The sequence below is a fragment of the Octopus bimaculoides genome, chromosome 1 (assembly GCF_046866305.1).
Source record: "Octopus bimaculoides isolate indiv1 chromosome 1, ASM4686630v1, whole genome shotgun sequence".
Lineage (NCBI taxonomy): Eukaryota > Metazoa > Mollusca > Cephalopoda > Octopoda > Octopodidae > Octopus > Octopus bimaculoides.
Window position 1 is genome coordinate 188,439,075 of NC_142928.1, and position 18,521 is coordinate 188,457,595.

General features: G+C 36.5%; 3 protein-coding genes across 3 annotated transcripts in view; 1 reads left to right on the top strand and 2 right to left on the bottom strand.

Moving 5' to 3' along the window:
• Window positions 1–2,140, bottom strand: part of LOC106883861 (actin-related protein 8) — a 26,217-nt gene extending 24,077 nt beyond the window's left edge. Inside the window, exon 1 of the mRNA XM_014934999.3 lies at window positions 1,975–2,140. Within this exon, the coding sequence (XP_014790485.3) occupies window positions 1,975–2,125 (151 nt within the window). The 5' untranslated portion in view covers window positions 2,126–2,140. The remainder of the gene's footprint in view (window positions 1–1,974) is intronic.
• A 3,660-nt stretch (window positions 2,141–5,800) lies between these two features.
• LOC106883860 (aquaporin AQPAe.a) lies at window positions 5,801–11,785 on the top strand. Its single transcript, XM_014934998.3, has 4 exons — window positions 5,801–6,633; window positions 9,345–9,740; window positions 10,071–10,151; window positions 10,885–11,785. The coding sequence occupies exons 1-4, from the start codon at window positions 6,412–6,414 to the stop codon at window positions 11,104–11,106; spliced, it is 921 nt and encodes a 306-aa protein (XP_014790484.1). The 5' UTR covers window positions 5,801–6,411; the 3' UTR covers window positions 11,107–11,785.
• The window catches only part of LOC106883862 (NEDD8-activating enzyme E1 regulatory subunit), a 30,060-nt gene continuing 23,298 nt past the window's right edge, over window positions 11,760–18,521 (bottom strand). The window contains exons 15-19 of the mRNA XM_014935000.3: window positions 18,316–18,355; window positions 17,195–17,281; window positions 15,588–15,727; window positions 14,876–14,949; window positions 11,760–12,432 (exon numbers count right to left, since the gene is read on the bottom strand). Coding sequence (XP_014790486.1) covers window positions 12,273–12,432; window positions 14,876–14,949; window positions 15,588–15,727; window positions 17,195–17,281; window positions 18,316–18,355 — 501 coding nt within the window. The 3' untranslated portion in view covers window positions 11,760–12,272. The remainder of the gene's footprint in view (window positions 12,433–14,875; window positions 14,950–15,587; window positions 15,728–17,194; window positions 17,282–18,315; window positions 18,356–18,521) is intronic.

Here is an 18,521-nt window from a genome sequence, read left to right on the forward strand (position 1 = left end):
TTCCCTTCGTCGGCGTCCGATAGCCGCTGACCTTGGTGAGAGAGACAAAAACCTGGCAATCTTATATCTTCTTTTCAAGTGAAATTCTTCACTGATATCGAAAAGGTGAAAACAAGCAATGTTAATTCTCTAAATGAAGTATTAACAGTAACTGCACGATAAAGTGTAGTATATTGCCACTTAAGTGTGGCTGACCCCTAGGGGTGGATGTTACTGTTGCTTTTAGCCCCAGGAGGACATCTCCTCCAGCTGGCTTATCGACACACGACTGTGTCCTGTTTGCCATATATATATATATATATATATATATATATATATAATGACGGATCTATTTTAAAACGGGGGCCACAGTTTTCATTAATGTTTTACGTAGTGTTTTTGGTACCGAAAGACTTTCAAACTTCGTATACTTATCTATTTTGTGTTATAGAACAGAAAAATATTTTTGCATTCGAATTTATTTCATGTGAAAAATTGTCTTATTTCGATAATTTCAACCAATCACTGACAAGTATTCAGTTGTTTATATTTACTCCTTTGGCTGATTAAGCGGTGTAAAGCGTATTTAATCTCCATAGCTTCGTTTTATTTGCTTTTTTCATTTTCTTTTTTTCTTCTTCGTTTTATTTGCTTTTTTCATTTTCTTTTTTTCTTCTTCGTTTTATTTGCTTTTTTCTTTTTAAATTTGCTGTTTTACCCTAACCCTACGGTTAGGGTTAGGGTTAGCCTATAATAGAAAGGTTTATTAGCTACTGCCAATATGCTTCAGCCATTTTTTGAAAGGAAATAATAATTTTATCACCGATAGAATTGTTTCAGAATCGTTTGTTTATGTAGTCGGCACTTAATGTATATCGGCTGAATGGATGTCAGTGATTGGTTGAAATTACAGAAATACGACAACTTGAACATGGAATAACTTAGGGATTTCTTTTTTTTTTTTAAGAAGACTAAGAGAAAAAGATGTTTTATATGACACATTCTACCAATGTTCCAAGTTTCAAAGTGTTTCGTTAAGAAAATACTGTGGCCCCCGTTTTAAAATAGATCCATAATGACTTGATGAGAGCGGGACAGCGCAGACTAGGGCGAAGGTAAAGAATGTGCACATCCGGTGTTTAGGGTTAGAATTTAGGTTTAGGGTTTTTGTTACGCCGAAAACGAGTGGTGTGCGTGTCCTTTACCTCCGCCTAATTTAAAACCCATGTGTTTATTAAAAAAAAAAAAAAAAAACCACTGCATTTTGAATAGCTGAAACAACTAGTCGGTCACAATCGGAACACTTTCGAGCTATTTTCTATCATGGCACTTGACTGAAATGCAAGAAAATTTATTAATAAATGTGATATATCTTGTAACAGTTTATATGCAGAAACTAAGTATATTTCATAGTTTTCGTTACCATTTTACAACTTACATTCTTTTACTTTCGTTTCAAAAAGATACTAAAATAGGAAACAACCCCAAATAATTGGTTTTGTCTTAGATATAAGGCCAGCAATTTTAAGAAGTCGCAGTTAGTCGAAACTATCAAACCTTAGTACTTGAGTGCGCTTTATTATCTTTGACTGTACAGTCATCCCCCGGAGGAATAAAAAGCAAAGTTGACCTCGGTGGTATTTGAACTCAGAACGTAAAGAGCCGGTACATGTGCTGCAAGGCATTTATACTAACGATCTAACTTTCAGATAAATTAGAGTGAGTGAGAATGGGTCGGAGAAGAAATGAGATACGATATGAGAATTAAAGTCTTCCACAAACCCTTGGACGAAAATAACATTGCAGTAGTAACATGTAAATAAAGGGAAAACCAATGAGAACATGATTAGAAGCTGACAGAACCCGATAAAAGTATAGATTATTGGAATTAATTAATTAAAATTAAACAATCAATGCATTGAATATATAAGTTAAACATTATATCTATAGCTTACACACTTATTTGCATTGATTAAGGTATAATATAATTCCTACCTTCGTTAAAACTGAGTGGGAAATCGTTCACTATAGGATCACAAACCAAAACAAACGGTGAATGTGGTAAATTTTTCTCATATTTTGATGACGTAAGCATTTTGTGTGAGCAAACTTGTTCTTGTTCTGTTCTCTTCCTCGCTCTCTTCATTCTTTTGAGTCTTTTTAGAAACTCTTTCAGCAGATGCTTGATTTATATACATGAAACTGATATCTTTATTTTTTTCTAATTTACATATAAATGGGATTTTAAATTGCTTTCAAGACAATCGAACATATTTATATTTGGTATTTTTTTTTTACATACATTAACGTTTATGTTATGGTTTCAAATCCTGCTGAAGTCAACTTTGCCTTCCATTTTTCCAGGGTCGAAAAAAAAATCAGTCAAATAACTATAGATTTAATACTGGGTAATCTTTCAGTTTAGGGTGTTTAAAAAAGTAAATAAAAATGAAAGGGGAAATGTCAACTGTTGTACAACGTAGATTGACCTGGGCTACAAAAAGTGAACGAAAGTCTTTTTTTTTTTCTGGAACAGAATTCCTCCTTATGAATTCGTGTAAATATGACACAAATAAATTGTCCGACGTTCCAAATGGTCGCCGTAATTTTCTTTTCACCCGCATCCATATATGGTAAATTTTCAGATTAACACCCGCACGATTTTCACTAGGGTGTTAGGGTCAGGGTTAGGGAATTCCGTCCCTAACCCTAACCGTAACCCTAACTGTAACCCTAACCGTAACCGTAACCCTAAAACCCTAATCCTAACACCCTAGTGAAAGTCGTGCGGGTGTTAATCTGAAAATTTACCCCACATATTCTCCATATTTTGTGTGTGGAGGTCCTCATTTACGGGATCTACAAAGTTCTAGTGCACAATCACTTTGTGAGTGAAGATGCCGTCATTTAGGCTTCATTGTTATTTACTTTTTTAAACACTCTAAACTGAAAGATTACCTTAATATTGATATAATTTGGGCAAAACAGCTTGGTCACAGGTGTCTGGGGAGAGTTGGACATTGACCAAGCATTTGAGTTTCCTGAAGACTTCACTAAAATATGTAATATAGGGATATTCATCATCATCATTTAACGTCCGCTTTCCATGCTAGCATGAGTTGGACGATTTGACTGAGGACTAGCGAACCAGATGGCTGCACCAGGTTCCAATCTGAACTGGTAGAGTTTCTACAGCTGGATGCCCTTCCTAATGCCAACCACTCCAAGAGTGTAGTGGGTGCTTTTACATGCCACCGGCACAGGAGCCAGTCAAGCAGCACTGGCAATGACCTCGCTCGAATGTCTTTTAACGTGCCACTGACACAAGTGCCAGTAAGGCAACGCTGGTAATGATCACACTCAAATGGTGCTATTTATGTGCTACTGGCACGGAAGCCAGACAGCTGCTCTGGCAATGATCACACTTGGACGGTGCTGTCAGCGCTCCACTGGCACAGGTGCCAGTCACTGAATTTGGTTCGATTTCAAATATATATATATATATATATATATATTTGAAAGAATGAGTAGAGATGGCATTTTTGAGAGAATAATTTTTATTTTAATCTTAATAATGTTTACAGTGAGTTTTTCTAATAGAGAGGTCATAGATTTGTTGTCTATGTACCCTTACTCTCTCATATAGTCCAATGCCCATTTCACCAATGTAGCATTCTTTGCATTCGGGACATGTGGCACAGTAGATTATGTTTCTAGATTCGCAATTAATATTTGCATTTATTTTAAAGGTGTTGTTGTCTTTGAAAGTAATTTGTTCTCCTTCAATGTAACCACAAGTTCCACAGCGAGGGTCACCACATTTCTGAATTCTCTTTGTTTTTTCTCTAGTTGTAAATCTTGCTTGGGTTAAGTGCTTTTTAGGTTGGGTACTTGACGTCTGCCATAAATTATTTTTGAATCTGTTGTTAATTTGTTCATTCTTGATGATTGTTGAAGAATTAGGAGGTGCCTTTTTGCAGTATTGATGATGTCTTGATTTCTAGGATTGTGGGTGATGACAAGTGGAATACAAATATGAATTGCAAATCCAGAAACCTAATCTACTGTACCACATGTCCTGAATGCAAAGAATATTACATTGGTGAAACGGGCATTGGACTATATGAGAGAGTAAGGGTACATAGACAACAAATCCATGACCTCTCTATTAGAAGCAACTCACTGTAAACATTTGTAGTAACGCCTGCGCATGCGTAGTCTTACGCATGCATAAAATTAAACAAGCAAGCGTTTCCCGCTCAATTCATTCTCTTTCTCGCTGGCCAGCGGTTGAGCATGGACGTGTGTTTAAAGCTGTCCCTACATCTTTCGGTCTTATACTCGACAGCTCGTTATTCTCACCTCTAAAGATGTATAACTAAAGATTTGTATGTTTTACCAAGTAAATAAATGTTGTTTAAGTTGTTTAGTCTGGAGTTCAGCGTTCCGTCTATTTCTTTAATTTTATAGTAGAAAGTCAGGTATACAATCTAAAGATGTATAACCCACTTTCAACTAAACATTATTTAGATTAAAATAAAGATTATCCCTCATTCTTTCAAATCTAATACTGTACCAAGAAATTTCTCTTTATTATTCTACTACACCCACACACATACACACACATATATATTAGATGGTGTAAATAATCAATGAAACCTTTAACATGAACTTATAAACCAAACCTATGATGACACGAACGAATTGAAACATTTAACTGAATCATCATAAAATTAACTTTCATTTCAATGCAATGTTGAAATCAGCCATGTTTTATAACCTGAACCGTCAGTGACTCAACAGGTAGTCTAGTATATATATATATATATATATATATACATCTAAAATCCTTTGTCTCTCTAAATATTTTTTCATCACAATAAAAGACACACACAGAGGTGTGTCTGTGGTAACTCGAGCTACTACAAATAGCAGCCAAATTTCTCTTAAAACACTCCTTTTCATCAAAAGAAAGACACAGATTTACGGTATTTCAGGATGAACCCCCCCCCCCCAAAAAAAAAAAAAACTATGCATTAGGTTTGCTACATCAGAGGCAACTCTGGGCCAAACAAAGCACAGAGAAACATACTTCACATTAAAAGATTATCTACTAAAAAATACTTGTAAAGTTGACGGTATATCTTTGATGTTTCATTACCTGGTAAAACTCCATCTATTTTAAACATTTTCTCATTATGCTATATCTAAGACATAAAGACTGTTCAAGAAGAGTTGCCAGCCTTAGTTATAAACCTCAAAATGTGTGACCCAACCTCGTTTTTGAGGTTATTTTTATGTAAAAAAAGAGTTGTGCAAAAAATATACTTTATTTGGTAGCCAAAAGATTACTGAATCTTTTGATAACTCATATGTCAAAATCGGCAAGCCAGTTTTTGAATCCATAATGAACATACGCATACACACACACACACACACACACACACACAGAGAATGATAGATAGATACATATGCACACACACACACACACACACATACATACATCTTCAAGATTAACCATTTAGAAATATCAAATCGCTGACATATGAAATACAAAGGTCCAGTTGTTTGTAGAGAACAAAGGATGATGAAATTAACTTTCCATGTAACACTGCTTAATACACAAACACACTGTTTCATTATTCATTAACTTTGTGATGAAGGTTTATATAAATCTTTGTATTGTCTTGGCATTTTCATTCTTGTTAGGTTAATATTTATAGAATAATATTTTAAGTGATTTGCTTACAGTAAATAAACAAGGCATTTAGATTGTTTCAAACATAGTTATGCTATATAAAAATGTTTCCAGCTGTCCTGTCAGATTGTATATGATTAAATAACAAATGAAGTTAGTTTCAACTCAGAAATGTGAAAAATAAAGGTTAATTTGGCCAAGATAAGATTCTTATTTTGTATTTAATTAATATCTTCATTAGATAATTAATAAACACAGCCTAAAACTCAAAAGAGCTGATGTCAGGACTCTACATCATTCAAAAGTTCCATGCTTCTTAAAATTCACCGCCAGTACACCTGATGCGCCCTGCCTTTTTTTGTAAAGGACTCATTCACTGTTCACTTCCTATGCATATTCTATGTGCAGTTCATGCATTTTTCTGACAAGTTGTAGTGCACCTGAGCACTGTATAAGTTAATATATTATTTTAAGCAGAAATAAAATTTGCTTCAGTCAAGAATAAAGACAAAACTTTCTTAAGAAAGTATTTTCTTTCTCTTCTTGTTGTGGCGAGAGTCATTGACACCCCTGTGGGATTGGAAGAATGGACTAGTCGAACTCACAAGAGTAGAGTATTGGTGGAGTTGAGAGAAGTCTCAAGTAATTTGAAACATGTCGTCCCTGCTTTGTGAAACCTGCATCTCCAACTAATAGAACAATATAAAACCCCTGAAGTTGGGGGCTATAGCTATATGAAGGTTTTATCAAATTCAAGTTTGGAATCTTTAAAATATCAGAAAATCAGTTGCAGTTGCTTAAGAAAATTCAGGATGGTAACCAGCTTGGATGATGTTAAATCCTTACGTTTCTGGAGGGCAAATGTTGCTGAATTTTTGGGTTCCGCCTTATTAGTGTTTATGGGTTGTGGATCATGTACTCAGTGGAGCAAAGAGACCACACCTTCTTTGATTGAGGTAAGCTCTATTTTAACCCATTTGTTACTATATTGTTATTAAAATTTACTCTCTTTCTTTCAGTCTATTTTGAAAATAACAAAGAATTTATTGAAATAACTTTGACATTATTAAACTCGTCTGTTGAACATAAATTAACTTGAAATGTTGATGGAAAAATCTAATTTAGATCACTTTTATTATAGTGCTAGGGATAATCTCAGTTCAATATCAAAAACTAAAATTCACTAATAGAGAAATTTTTGCATAATCTTATGTAGCTTCTACTTTTTTCTTCTCTTTTTTTTTTTTTCAAAATTTGTTCAGTTATCTGTTTTCAATATAGGAGAATACGATTTTGGCCCCAAAATTGCGTTTTCAAAATTTTAATTTCCCCACTTTTCACTTCAATTTCTTAATTTTTAACTTTCTACAAATTTTTTTTTTTTAATCTATGTAGAACAATACAGAGATTACGAATTTGGGATTGTTTTTTTTTTTTAATTTTTAGCAAAGAAACACTCAATACCCCTTCCCCCGCACCTCATTCACCCATCACCTTTCCATTAAAACTTCCGAATGTTTTACTTTCGTTTGATGTTTCACACATGCGTAGAATTCTACTGATATAGCAGATGTCAAAAATATCAGACCTTTACCAGAAAACCCGACATGCTAGAAACAACAGCTAAACAACATTATTTCTGAAAAAGCTTACCCGTCATCATCATCATTGTTTAACGTCCGCTTTCCATGCTAGCATGGGTTGGACGATTTGACTGAGGACTGGCGAACCAGATGGCTGCACCAGGCTCCAATCTGATCTGGCAGAGTTTCTACAGCTGGATGCCTTTCCTAACGCCAACCACCCCGAGAGTGTAGTGGGTGCTTTTATGTGCCACTAGCATGAGGGCCAGTCTGGCGGTACTGGCAATGGCCACACCTGCACAGGAGTCAGTCTAGCGGCACTGGCAATGACCTCGCTTGAATGTTTTGTTCATGTGCCTGTAAGGTGATGCTGGTAACGATTATACTCAAATGGTGCGATTTACGTGCTGCCGGCACGGAAGCCAGACAGCTGCTCTGGCAATGATCCTGCTCGGATGGTGCTGTTGGTGCTCCACTGGCGTGGGTGCCAGTCATCGAATCTGGTTCAATTTCGATTTCGATTTCACTTGCCCCAACAGGTCTTCACAAGAAGATAAAAAAAGCTAAAAGTGAAAAATTTGAAGTTTTTAGCTTTTTGAAAGCGGGGAGGTGATGGGTGGAGGTTGGGGAAGAGGATTGGAGTGTTTCTTTTTGAAAAATTTGAAAATTTCTTAAAGATTTGTAATCTCTGTATTTTTCTATATGGATTGAAAAAAAAAAAAGATTTCGAAAAACGTTTAAAATTTTTAAAATGGGGTGGGGAGTTGGCGGTGGGGGGAATCAAAATTTCGGAAATCTGTTTTTTGGGAAGAATAGAATCCTAATCTCTTATGTTGAAAACATAGGAATCCAAAGAAATTTTGAAAAAAAAAAAAAAAGGGATGAGGAGCACAAATAGGCACTACTTAAATACAGAGGTCCCGATGCATCTGCGTAACGATGTTTTTACAGTGCACACTCATTAGGGATAGGGTTTAGGGTTAGTTTTAGGGTTAGGGTTTTAGGGTTATGTGGCGGGATCTCTGTATTTAAGTAGTACCTGCAAATGTCACCTCCGACATGCTAGAAACAATAGTTAAACAACACAATTTCTGAAAAAAACTTCCTTTTAAGTTTATATCGAAGATCAGGTTTTTAAATACGTTCATCTCAAACATAGATTAAAAAAATATAAAAAAAGGTTGGCAGTGACTGAGACCTTTGGAAATATGCTGTGCGTTAGAAAACCTGGCAAGCCAAGTGAGACCATAATCCGTGGCCTTTGCCAGGGGTGTAACCAGTCCACTTATGTGTACCTTTCCTTCATTGGACTCTAAACTCTGCTTGCGAAGACCTGTTGGGGCAAGTGAAAGCGAAATCGTAATTGAACCAAATTCGATGACTGGCACCTGTGCCAGTGGAGCGCTAACAACACCGTCCGATTGTGATCATTGCCAGAGCAGCTATCTGGCTTCCGTGCTGGTGGCACGTAAATAGCACCATTTGAGTGCGATCGTTACCAGCGTCGCCTTACTGGCACTTGTACCTGTGGCACGTGGAAAGACATTCAAGCGAGGTCATTGCCAGTGCTGTTGAACTGGCTCCTGTGTAAGTGGCATGTAAAAAATACCATTTTGAGCATGGCCATTGCCAGTACCGCCTGACTGGCCCTTGTACCGGTGGCACGTAAAGGCACCCACTATACTCTCAGAGTGGTTGGCGTTAGGAAAGGCATCCAGCTGTAGAAACTCTGCCAGATCAGATTGGAGCCTGGTTCGCCAGTCCTCAGTCAAATCGTCCAATCCATGCTAGCATGGAAAGTGGACGTTAAACGATGATGATGAGGATGATGAGATCAGTGATCAATTCAGTTAGTGGAACAAAAATTTTAAATGCCGTAAGAGAAGTTAATAGCTTTTGTGTTTTCTTTTTGAATAGTTAAATGTGTCTTCTCCATTGTAATTGTTTTAGTTTCAACTAAAGATAAAACCACATTCCTGGCAAGTGCATATCTGAAATATATATTCTATGTTCTTTCTAAAAGCAACCATAAATCTATTTCCATATGCAGTGATCTTACTAAATATATTTTCTTTTTGATTTAGGTATCATTTGGTTTCAGTTTCACAGTGGTGACTTTGGTGTGGATTTTTGGACAGACCAGTGGTGCTCATTTCAACCCTTCTGTGACATTGGCTCTGATGCTAACTCGTAAGATCAGTTTTGTCCGTGCTGTATTTTACATGATATTTCAATCAGTTGGTGGAATTACAGGTGCTGCTCTTTTACTGTCAGTTCTTCCTAAAAACAAGACAGCAGATTTATGTCCCACTGTTCTGGCAGAAGATGTAAGCGTTTTCCAAGGAGTGTTAGTTGAGAGCTTCTTGGCTTTCTTCCTTGTAATGACTGTGTATGCCACATCTGACACAAGACGCACAGACCACAAAGGATCGTTCCCACTTACAATCGGCATTGTTATAATGGCTTGTATTTTAATGGGAGTAAGTATATCGTCATCATCATCATCATCATCTTACTATCACTATTGCAACCAGTAAAATAATTTTAAATTAACATTTACTCAAATTTATGTCTTTGTGACCTTGTGCCCATCTAAGTTGGTTTATTTATCATCAGCCAGATGCCCTCCCTGAGTCTAGAAGTTGGCTTGACAAGACTCCCCAATTCCCTCTGTGTTTTGCTGTATGTATACAATCAGCCAAACTCCTGTTTTCACTCCATTCTTTGATGTCATCAAATTAACCAAATGCTAATGGTTATATATATATATATATATATATATATATATCTGTATTTTTATCTATTTTCAGGCTAAATTTACTGGAGCTTCAATCAATCCTGTAAGATCCCTTGGGCCAGCTGTTGTTGGAGGAGTTTGGGAACACCATTGGGTCAGTACAGTCACTTTTATGTTATTTTAATGGGTGCAGACAAGGGCTGCAATGTTAAAAGATTTACTTTACAACTACAGGTATGAGACCAACTTTCAAGACACTGATGGTTCAGAACCTCTTATAACGCAAATGAAGTTTGTTTTATAGAACCAGAGGCTGTTTCAGGTGGGTCCATATCAGAAAGGTAAACATGGAGTGAGAGATTTTGTTGTTTGCAAACAAATATCAGGCGCAAGAGTGGCTGTGTGGTAAGTAGCTTGTTTACCAACCACATGGTTCCAGGTTCAGTCCCACTGCGTGGCACCTTGGGCAAGTGTCTTCTACTATAGCCTCAGGCCAACCAAAGCCTTGTGGGTGGATTTGGTAGACGGAAACTGAAAGAAGCCCGTCGTATATATGTATATGTATATATATGTGTGTGTGTGTGTGTGTGTCTGTATTTGTCCCTCCAACATCGCTTGACAACCGATGGTGGTGTGTTTACGTCCCTGTAACTTAGCGGTTCGGCAAAAGAGACCGATAGAATAAGTACTAGGCTTACAAAAAATAAGTCCTGGGGTTGATTTGTTTGACTAAAAGGCGGTGCTCCAGCATGGCCGCAGTCAAAAGACTGAAACAAGTAAAAGAGTAAAAGAGTGGTGCCGCAGCATGATTGCAGCTTTGAAGCAGAAACATTTTAAAGATTTAAAAATTTAATTTTTTCTCTCTCTTTTTTTTCTTTTTGGTGCAGATATACTGGCTGGGACCCATTTCTGGAGGAATTTTAGGGGGCATTCTTTATGACAATCTGTTTGCAGTGAATGCATCCCTGATGAAGGCAAAGGCTTGTTTTCTGACAAGTGATTATAATGGAGAAAGATTTCATCCACAAAAAGTGAAGATCAGAATAATGGAAGAAGAATCCATTTTCAGGGCACCACTTGCAGAACCTGAAGAATTATACATGTCCTGACATAAGGATTAACCTTTCTGTTATTATATTTCTAAGTAAAACACACACCTTATGAATTTCAATTAAATTCTAAAATCATCACGAATTCAGACTGGTTTCATTAAACTGTAACTATTTTATTTATCGACATTTTAATGTGATTTCTGGAATGCAATTGAAGAAAAGTTTCTTAATCAGTTCTATTGCATAACTTTTGCCTCAAAATGACTCTAATTACAGGTAAATCACAAGCTATCTTTTTCCTCAGTTTGTTTCCGTATTGATCACTTCAAACAAGCTTACATTTGCTTGATTTCTCCTTATCTTCTGTTGAAAAGCCCTCAAATTCAAAATCACTGCTTGATAGCATGAAACTGTTATCCAGTTTAAAAGTTGAAAAAAAAATCACCAAAGAAAAAAATGTGGAAAAAAAAATCTCCCAAACTTCATACCACTCAGATATCACATCAAACAATGTCAGATACTGTAAATTGACTATTTACAAAGTGAAATCAAGTGTTTTCACAAATGTACTAATGAGATTTCTACTGAAATTCACATTTAAATATCAATTGGGTTCACTTGGCTGGCTTTGGCTGGGCTGGTTGTATTTTTCTCCACTCACACAAAAAAAAAAAAAGAAAAAAAAAGAAAAAAAGGACAAGACAGATGGCTAAATAAATGAAGCAATTTATTTAATTAATCTAAGCTTGAGAAAATTAAGATGTAGGAATGTTAAATGATGAAAATCCAAAGCAAAATACATCGTTAAGTGTGAAGTAGATAACACTGTTTGCCATGTACTTCAATGAAGAAGAATTTGAAATATTTGCAAGGAAATATTACATAGTAATTCATAAACTAGTTGATAGTTTTAATGTTTGTATGTGTGTATGTATGTGAGTTTATATCAACATTAATAATCAACTTAAAAATATATTTTTAATTTAGTAAGAATAACCTGATTGAGTTCACATATGTATCACCTTTCAAAATAGTTGCATTGTACTAAAAAGCTCTGGCTTTAAATATTCCAAATTTTGTGTATTTTAAACATTTTTTCTTTGTACTGTATGATGTTTAAAGCTGGTAGTGTGTATGTGTGTATGTGTATATACGTGTATGTGTGTATGTGTATATACGTGTATGTGTGTGTAATATTATTCAGACCTGATACTGGTAATAACTCATAACTCTAGTGTGGTGGTACACTGTTTCATAGCATTGTATACCAGGGTATTATTGAAAGGCACAAATTGTCCAGTAATTATTTTGATGGCTTCTTGAGACATTACTCCACCCATGTATGCAGCAATAGAATGCAGCTCTGATGCACCGTAGCGACACCTAAGCAATTAGAAAAATAAGAAACGTTATGCTTAATAAGAAGAATAAAACTAAACTGAAAGAAGATAATGTTACGTAGCCACACAAACAGGATTGTTACAAAAACAAAGATCAAATGTCACTTTGAGCAAAATGAGTTGAAAGCTAGCTTTGAACAGGTGAATTATTTTCTGCACATTTTGTTTGATTGCTTTATGTCTGTTTTTCCATGCTAGCATGGGTCGACTGAATAGTTATTATTGAAGCATTATTTTACAGTTGGCTGCCTTTTCTCTTATTTCTTTATTGCCCACAAGGGGCTAAACATAGAGAGGACAAACAAGGACAGACAAAAGGATTAAGTCGATTACATCTACCCCGGTGCGTAACTGGTACTTTATTTAATCGACCCCGAAAGGATGAAAGGCAAAGTCGACCTCGGCGGAATTCGAACTCAGAACGTAACGGCAGACGAAATACCGATAAGCATTTCACCCGGCGTGCTAACGTTTCTGCCAGCTCGCTGCCTTTTCTCTTGCTAACTCATATCTGTTTTACAAGCATAATCGAACATGAAACCAAGTGGTTGGGAAGTGAACATCTTACCCACACAGCCATGTGTATGTGTGTGTATGTCTTCATATTGATATCACCTGGGCAATGATAGCATTTGTTGATGTCCTATAGCTTGGCAGTTCAATATACAAAGACCAGTGGTGCAAAGTATCTTGCTATCTGGAAGAACATCCATCATTGTTCAATGTCTGCCTTCCATGGGTGGGGCTGTTTGACAGGAGCCAGCCAGGCAAAAGCCTGCACCAGACTTCTGTGACTGTTTTGGCAGGATTTTTAAAGCTGGATGCTAATACCCTTGTATTCCCGGGAGGAATACGTCAAAGAAACTGACCCTCTGCTCCTTAAGAATTAACCATGTGAGCATGAAGAAGTGCATATTAAAACAACGATGAATTATCCTAGAAACCAAAATCTTATTGGGAAGAATGGGGGTAGGGTGTGTTTAACAACAGCATCAAACTCATTAATTAAACTAATTTAAACTAAAACTCATCATCATCATTTAACGCCTGCTTTCTATGCTGGCATGGGTTGGAGAGTTTGACTGAGGACTGGCAAGCCAGGAGGCTGCACCAAGCTCCAATCTGTTCTGGCAAGGTTTCTACAGCTGGATGCCCTTCCTAACACCAACCACTCTGAGAGTGTAGTGGGTGCTTTTTATGTACCACCAGCACTAGCATCAACCACGCTTGAATGGTGCTTTTTACATGCCATTGGCAATGACCACGCTTGAATGGTGCTTTTTATGTGCTAGTGGCACTGGTATCTGCAATGCTTGAATGGTACTTTTTGCATGCCAGTCAGGCGGCACTGGTATCGGCCACAACAACGATTTCACTTGACTTAATGGGTCTTCTCAAGCACAGCATAGATTAAGTTTGTGTTCAACCCTTTAGCATTCAGATTACCCTGTCAAATGTAATGCTTATTTATTCACATTGCTTTGAATGAATCATGTAGCTTAGTGATTTTCTTATTTTTAGAACAGCATTGCAGGCTAGGTGTGAAATGCTGGATACGGGTAATTTCAACATGAAACAGGGTAGACTATTTGGGCCGAATATGGTCGGTTTGAATGCTAAAGGGTTAAATATTTTAAAATGTTTGCTTTAAGCAATACCTTAATAAAGCCTCAAATTCATAGAGAAACTATGCAATATTTGCAACTTTCTAAAAGGTGTTAATTAACAACATAAGTGTGGAGGCCTGTGGCTAAGTGGTTAGGGTGTTGGACTCATGATTGTAAGATTGTGGTTTCGATTCCTGGACTGGGCAACACATCATGTTCTTGAGCAAAACACTTAATTTCACATTGCTCCAGTCCACTCAGCTGGCAAAGATGAGTTATCCTGCGACGGACTGGTGTCCCATCCAGGTGGGGAAGATATACGCCGCTGAAACTATGAAACAGGCCCTCATGAGCGTGGCATGGCTCGGGAAGGAATTAACAACATAAATGAAGGTGTGTGACACAGTGGTTAGGGTCCTGATTGCAAGATCATGGTTTCTATTCCTGGACTTAGTGGTGCATAGTGTTCTTGAGCAAAACCCTTCCTTTCATGTCGTTTCAGTGCATTCAGCTGTAAATGAGGAAACACTGTGATGGATCAGCATCACATTCAAGGGGGAATTTTGGGATCCCGGTCATCTTTATATGCCATGGAAACCGGGCAACTGGTCCTATAACTTCTTAGGACTCAAGACAATAAATGTTCACAGACTGATGATGATGATGATAATATGAAATGAAATAAAAGAAGTACAACAGGTAAAGAAGACTGAGCTTAATTATTGTTCACAGAAGACTTAACTCCTCCACTGTAGAATATGCAACCATTTGTTATTTCATGGAATCCTTTTGACAGGTGAAAATAAGTGATTGACTTACATTTCATGAATATAATCATCTTTGATTAAAGTAGAAGAGAGGCCTAATTCCATGAGGAGCTTGCTAACATGTGTCTGAAACAAAATTAAATAAAAAAAAAACAAGTTAGAATAATAAATGTTTCTAATTTCGGCACAAAATCAGCAATTTTGAGTGAAGCATTGAACCCCAGTACTTGACTGGTACTTTATTTTATGAACCTCAGAGGGATGAAGTTGACCTCAGTGGGATTTGAATGCAGAAAGTAAAGAAGTGGAAAAAAATATTATAAGGTATTTTATTTGATGCTCAAACAATTCTAACAATTTATCTGCCCTTGATCTTGTAGTGAGGATTTGAAATGGAGCCCTGGGATATGCAATCAGACATCACGTTAAAATATGGAAAATACAAAGATCAAGAATAAAAAAGCAATATGACATTAACTCCAATACACAACAAAAAACAAAACAAGACAAAAAACCCCCCTGAAAAAACTGATAATGACCTTTCCAATCAGACATCATTTAAAGATGATAAAGTTTGAATTGATGGAATTTGACTACTATTTCTTGCAGATCCCTTGAACATGCAGAGGATCCCACACTGGGATGACATTGACAATAAGAAAGGAAGGAGATGATAACAAGTGTGAGAAAGTTGTAAAGGCTGAAATTGAATACAGGAGGTGATTAACAAGTGAAAAGTGACTAATTAATATAGCCAATATTACCTTTAATTTAAAAACATCCCCTTCTACTTGATCATCATACCAGCCTGGGTAGCGGCTGTACTCTTCAAAGAAACGTTCAGCAGCTCGCAACATGAGATAAAACACAATATCACTGTCTTCTTCATCTCCAAGCTGGAGTCCTGGAAATACATACAGATGTCAGGGGCGTATATTGCAAGTGTGTTAGGTGTGCACAGCACACCCATCGAAAATGACAAAGTCATTATAAATATTAACCTTATTTGTTAATTTAATCTCAAATCTCAGTGCAAAACTGTTGTTATACCCCAGCTTGAAATTTGGTGGCATCGCATGTGGCAGTACACCCAATACAAGAACCATCATATGCCACTGGCAGATATATATATATATATGCGCAGGAGTGGCTGTGTGGTAAGAAGCTTGCTTCCCAACCACATGGTTCCGGGTTCAGTTCCACTGCGTGGCACCTTGAGCAAGTGTCTTCTACTTCAACCTTGCGCCGACCAAAGCCTTGTGAGTGGATTTGGTAGATGGAAACTGAAAGAAGCTTGTTGCATATATATGTACATATATATGTATGTATTTGTGTGTCTGTGCTTGTGCCCCCACCATGGCTTGAGAACCAATAGAATAAATACTAGGCTTAGTAAAAATAAGTCCTGGGGTTGATTTATTTGACTGAAGGCAGTGCTCCAGCATGGCCGCAGTCAAATGACTGAAACAAGTAAAAGAATAAAGAAGCACAAAATAGTCTAAAGTGGCATTAACTGTTTTAACCCACTGAAAACCCCTACCTTGCCACCCACCCCTCCCCACTCTATCAATAGTCAAACTGCACTGAAATCAATAAACCACTTATCCACTCACTCAACCAAAACTCCATTTTAACATTTTGATGCCATATTTCTGCTCAAATGCACAGCCACTGCTACAATTAGTTTTGTAGATGAAGAATTAAGTAAAATATATGTTTAACCCTTTTGTTACTGTATTTATTTTGAGATGTTCTGCATTTCTTTCAGTTAATATAAATATAACAAAGAATTTAGTAAAATAACTTAGTTATCATTAAGCTAGTGTTAGGAATATAAATTGTGACTAAGGTTTGGTGGAAGATTTTAATTCAAAACTTATGAAAACAAGACATTTGTACTGAGAGCCAGAACCGGTTTCAGCCGGGTCAGCATGAAAAGGGTTAAATTAATCATTTGTTAACCCTTTTGTCACCATATTTCTGTTGAGATGCTCTGTGTTTCTTTCAATTACATTAAATATAACAAAGAATTTAGTAAAATAACTTAGTTATCATTAAGCTAGTGTTAGGAATATAAATTGTGACTAAGGTTTGGTGGAAGATTTTAATTCAAAACTTCTGAAAACAAGACATTTGTACTCAGAGCCAGAAGCGATTTCAGCTGGGTTGGTAATGAAAGGGTTAAAACAAATTAACATGAAATTTTGATTAAGATCACTTTAAACTAGGAAAATTGTTTCATAAAACCAAAGATAGTCTAAGCTGGGTTGATGTCAAAAGGATTAAAGATTAAGTGCTCATCTCTTCTACCCTAAAAAAGAAGACAAAAAAAGGTGTTTTGCTTAGTTAAAAATGTCAGTAATTTTGATACCCAGTTCTTGAATCCGTGCACTTTTGGGATCATATTCTTCTGCCAAACTTCTGCAGTGAATCACTCGTAAAAAGCTTCCATTTTTACCTGAAACATTCACAGTGATAGGTTGGTCATTAAGGGTATTATAAAGATACTTATACTTATTTGTCTAATTCAGAGAAGCAACATCATTAACATCCGCTTTCCATGCTAGCATGGGTTGGACGATTTGACTGAGGACTGGCGAACCAGATGGCTGCACCAGGCTCCAATCTGATTTGGCAGAGTTTCTACAGCTGGGTGCCCTTCCTAATGCCAACCACTTCGAGAGTGTAGTGGGTGCTTTATACATGCCACCGGCACGAGGGCCAGTCCGGTGGTACTGGCAACGGCCATGCCCAAAATGGTGTTTTTTACGTGCCACCTGCACAAGAGTCAGTCATATTAATTGTAGTAATGAAGTTGATTGACTTCATTAATACAACACACACACACACACATGTATATATATATATATATATATATATATATATATATATATATATATATATATATACATACACATATGTACACACACACACTCACACACATATATAATGATGGCTGTCCACTCTTGACCGAAGAAGCCCATCATTTGACCATTAAGAACAGTGTGCATTCAGGCAAATTTATAGTTTACATTTGTGACTCCATTAATGATTGAGAAGTCCAGCTCTTGATAAACATACATGCCTGCAGATATTGCATATCAAGCTTCCATCATTCACTACTATTTTGGTAGTGTATTTTTGAGCAGCTTGATTATGTGTGTGTGTGTGCGTGTGTGAGTTTGTTTACATTTGTGTTTTATTGAAAATTGGTCCAACTACAGGCAGTGACATTGCTGTTATTCTCCTGGTCAATAGGTAGTCTGCTGTCTGTGCACCTTTGAAAACATGTGGAATAAGCTATTCCTTACTTGGGAAAAATGTAAGGGTGAGTGACAGGAAAGGCATCTGGATGTAAAACAATGCCTCACTAATATGTTCATCTAATCCATGCTAGCACACAAAAATGGAAGTGGAAAACAAATGAAAGAAAAACTTATTTGCTGAGAGTCAAAGTAGACAGAAATGACCAAAGTAATTTTAATTACTTACAAAATAATTTTACATCTTGTTCAGTGATGCTGCAATATGGCTACAAAAAAAAAAAGAAAAGAAAAAGATAAACATTTATTAAAGAGATTAAAAAAAAGTGTTTTTATGTCCCAATTGCACACATCAAAATGATCAAATTGGTAAGGTAGAGAAATTTTTCAGACAAAATATTATCATGGGCGCTTATATTGCATATCTTTTAAGAT